Consider the following 4,413-nt stretch of genomic DNA (forward strand, 5'->3'; position numbering starts at 1 on the left):
TACATTTTTGCTTTTGCTAATGAATTCATGATATCAAAATATCTTTCCAAGTAATTTTAAACTCAAGTTGAAGCTATATTGTTAAATTTAATTTAGTAAAAAACATTAATGTAGATTTCGAAACATAACAGTTTTCTTTTGATCTAAATCTTGTTGGCATTAAGTAATTAAATCAGTCAATTACTAATATATGATTTTATCTTTTAAAACCTTCAGTTAGTCACAAACCTTGAGTAAGCACATAAGAATTAAAGTTTTGCTATCTTTAATAGCTTTATTTATTAATTTAGTTTAATGGCAAATTTATATTTTAAATTTTAACAAAATACTACTAAATTACTTATTTTTTGTTTATTAAGTTTAATATAGAGTTTTTTTAAATATCTTAAGCTTACAATATTTACTTTAACTCCTATATATATATATACAAATAAATATCTTTATTTAAGGCAGTGAACAAAAATTATTCCTAAGTTTATAAAATTTAATGTGTTAAACTTTTAATCTGTACTAGACGCTTAGTTTTTTTATTTTAGATTATTTTATCACTATCTATAAATAAAACTAACAGTTTTTATATAGTATGTTATAAAAAGTAGAACTATTTATTATTTCTTTTAACTACAAGTAGTTTCATAGCAATTAAAACAACCACTCTTTTTGTTGTTCAACAGTTAAAACAAGCTCAATTAGTTTAAAGCAAAAACTAGTTTTGAAATGGTGACTGTACGTGTTCAAACCCGAAACGGCGTTAAAAAAGTAGAAGTTGAAAAAGATGACAAGCTTAAAGTTCTTTACGACAAGCTGTTTGCCATAATAAAAGCAGATCGTGAAAAGTGCCTTCTTTACAAGTCTAGAAAAATGCTCGAACCCGTTCCGTGTTCCGACGAAACAATTTCAACATTCGGTATACAACATGGCAAATTGCTCTGCTTGAAAGAACTTAAAGGTTCGTTGCAGCCAATAAAAGTTGCAAATGAACGAAATTTGAATGTTGAAGAAGATGCAGTAGACAAAGAACTTTGGAAAGATGGTGGTAGAATTTTAGGTAGTGAGTGTAGGTCTAAAATTTTCAAGGTTGAAAACCTTGCATTGGAACCATGGGATGAAGGCTATAAAAAGGAGAAAGGAATTAAACTTATGTCATTTCATTCATTTTTGCGTGAAAAACTGTCACATCAAAAGACCTTTAAACTTGAAAATCCAAAAGTTGCTTTAAGAAAAAATACTGGTTCTCAAACTAGCCTCAGGGACTTACCACCACCAATGACTTTATGCAGACAAAAGTTTAGATTTGTTGACAACATAGTTTTTGAAAATAGAGATATTGTAGATAGATTTCTTGAATTTTGGCGCAAAAGCGATGCTCAAAGAATGGCTTATTTGTATGGAACATATACTAAATTTGAAGATGTTCCTCTCGGTATAAAAGCTGAGGTAAAAGCAATTTATGAGCCTAACCAAAAAAATGATACCAACACATACACAATTTTAAAAGATGCAAACTTGAATGCTGCTGACAAAATTGCAAAAAAGTTAGGTTTACAAAGAGTAGGTTGGATTTTTACTGACCTAAATGATCTACAAGGGGGAAAAGTTGAGTACACAAGAAATTCTTCATCCTACTTTTTGTCTGCGAATGAATGTATTCGAGCAGGATTTCTTCAAAATCTATATCCAAATAAGTGCAGGTATGCTTCCGAAGAAAGCTACGGGTCTAAATTTGTTACTGTGGTTGCTAGTGGTAACGAAGAGAACCAAATTTCGTTTGAAGGCTACCAGATTTCTCTTCAAGGTATGTCATTAGTAGCAGGAAAATGCTTGGGATACAAAAATGAAACGCCAGAGCTTGGTTACCTTCGAAAAAGTGATTCAGAACATAATGTGTCCGACGTTTACTATAAAGAAAAAGATGAATATGGAAATATAGTGAGCAAAAAAGCTGATAATTTTTCAATAGGGTACCTACTTACTGAGGTAACAGTTGCTTAGTTTTATATTTTAAATCTAATTTATTGATAAAATAAATTTTAAACTTAAAATAAACTAAAATATTGATAATTTGAAAGCCAAAAAATAAAGATAGTATAAAATTACTAAAAAGAACATCAACACTATCTAACCTGATAATATATTGAATTTTGTTAATTAACATATTACTGTTAGCTTAAAATTCAATCTAATTACTCGAAAAATTATATTAATTTTTTTGGTTAAAAGTTCTTTTTTAATTCAACTAAATAATTGCTTAGGTCTAAAAATTTTTTTAACGATGATTATTTATTTTTTTAAAGTATTCGTTGACTGTTAAAACTACTAAATCTAAACCCCTAAATAGACTTTAAAACAAATTCCTTAGATGAACGTTGCTGTTTCGAAAACACCAACATACACAGTATCATGCAAAGAGCACAAATTTCCAGCTCCCAACAGACAAAGTTTTGGAGAAAGACAAACTGTTGAGAAACTCCTCGATTATATGAAGTTCTTTGACAAAAACCGTTTAATAGAATGCTTTTCTGATTTCAATGTGCTGTATTTTCTTGCAACAAACCCAACTACTCCTTTAATGGTTTGAATTTGTGTTGGTGTGAACCTTATCTTATTCAGTTTTGTTATTTTCGTAATTTAGACTGGTTTTTATTATCTACTTTTGAGAGTAAAAATTAAACCTTAGATAGTCGACACTTGTGAAAATATAAATGTTAAGTAATTTTTGTTTATTTAGTAATTTTTATCTTTATATTACGTTTATTTTTCAATAAAAATTTCAATAATTTTAATCTTAATTCTTATACATTGATTCAGTTTTGTTTGGTTTATTTTTAGGATAAGATGTATTAAAACTTGATTAAAAACATTTAAAACTAAACAAAGCGCAATTTTTTCAGGATGAAATGGATTCACTTTTTGAAGCAGTAAATGAACGAAACAATGAAAAGTGTGCGATTTGGTTGCAAACATGTGAGCAGTGGTTGAAATTGAAGAAGCAAATGTAACTAAGATGAAACATTTTCAGTTGTGTGAACTATCATTTTGTTGTTAACTTTTACTTTCATTCATTACCATTGTGTTTCGATTTTAAATACCTAAGTTTAAATGCTAAAGTTCATTTAGTTTTTTCTACACTTATTTTAATAAACCCAAATAAGTTGATGAATATTGTTTACGTTTATTTAAAAAAACTTTTTATACATATATTAAAGCATATTTATTATTAAATAGTTAAGCAAAGTAGAAAATATAGAAAGACTTAGTACAAATTTTACTTCTTCTGAACTACTCGTAAATATGACAAAAATAAATTAAAATCATCTTTGAAAATTAATACCTTAATAATATACAGTTTCCATTTTTTATTGCTGTCAAATAGAACGTAGTTTACTTATAAAATAAAGTTAAAAGTTCTTATAGACTTTTACTTTTTGATTTTAGTCAAACTACCGATTAAACTTAAAAATCAACTACCATTTAACAATAGTAGAATTTGTAGTTCCTAAAAGAGTTATCCTAGGTGCTCCTTTATCAATTAAATATTTAACAATTCTTAAAAAGTCCTACAAAGAATAACATCTGCAAGTGGTACTTAAAAAGTTCAAATATATACAAATATCAAATTATTCTCGGAAAGAGATTTTTATTCGCAATTGACTTCATTAAGCAAAGATAACAATAAATTTATTGTAAATAACTTATAATGTAAACAATTTAATAGTTTTATTTTTAAATTTATTTGAATTTAACAAAGACGTATCTTGAAAATTCCAAAACTAAAAAACGTTATAACAAAACCTCATATGAATCAGAATAATGTTGCTAAATATAGTTTGAATTCAATCTATAGATCAAAAGCACGTTTTTTTTTTTAATTTAAGCTTAAAATTTTACACCCCTACAGCAAACTTCTTAATTTAAAATAAAGTAAAAACAAAAAACATTTCTATAAAAATATAAAAACTCGGATTTTTTTCAATTTTAATAAAATAATTAAATTAGGTTTTTATAACATCTACTAAAGGAAACCCTTGTTTTGCTGCTTAATTCTATAATGAATACTAGTGATTTATTATTTATGAAAATTAACTAAAGATCAGTTAAAAACATTTTTACAATTTTGATACTTTAAAATAATTTTTTACTGTGGTTAAAATAAAAGGGCTTTGAGTTATTAAAAGCAAGAGTTGTTTCACAACCTTTTTATTCAAGGATAGTTGTAGCAATGATTTTTTCTTTAGAAAGCTATTTAATCGACTTTGATAAAAATTATATAGCTAAGTGGCACATAGTAATTTTTTTTTACATAGAAGATTAGTTTCTAATACTGCAAAATAACTAAACACATTTTAATACAAGTTACCTTTAAAATTTAGTGACATCATTAACAAATACTGTTTATAAAACTTTATTAAGCTA

At 26.3% G+C, this 4,413-nt stretch overlaps 1 protein-coding gene across 1 annotated transcript; it reads left to right on the top strand.

Moving 5' to 3' along the window:
- Positions 1-717: 717 nt before the first annotated feature.
- Positions 718-2,999, top strand: LOC145828518 (nuclear protein localization protein 4 homolog). Its single transcript, XM_082936274.1, has 3 exons — positions 718-1,977; positions 2,360-2,572; positions 2,892-2,999. Exons 1-3 carry the CDS (start codon positions 718-720, stop codon positions 2,997-2,999), a joined length of 1,581 nt encoding a protein of 526 aa, XP_082792400.1.
- The last annotated feature ends 1,414 nt before the right edge of the window (positions 3,000-4,413 follow it).

The sequence above is a fragment of the Thalia democratica genome, chromosome 2 (genome assembly GCF_965202585.1).
Source record: "Thalia democratica chromosome 2, ktThaDemo2.hap1.1, whole genome shotgun sequence".
NCBI classification, from domain to species: Eukaryota; Metazoa; Chordata; class Thaliacea; order Salpida; family Salpidae; genus Thalia; species Thalia democratica.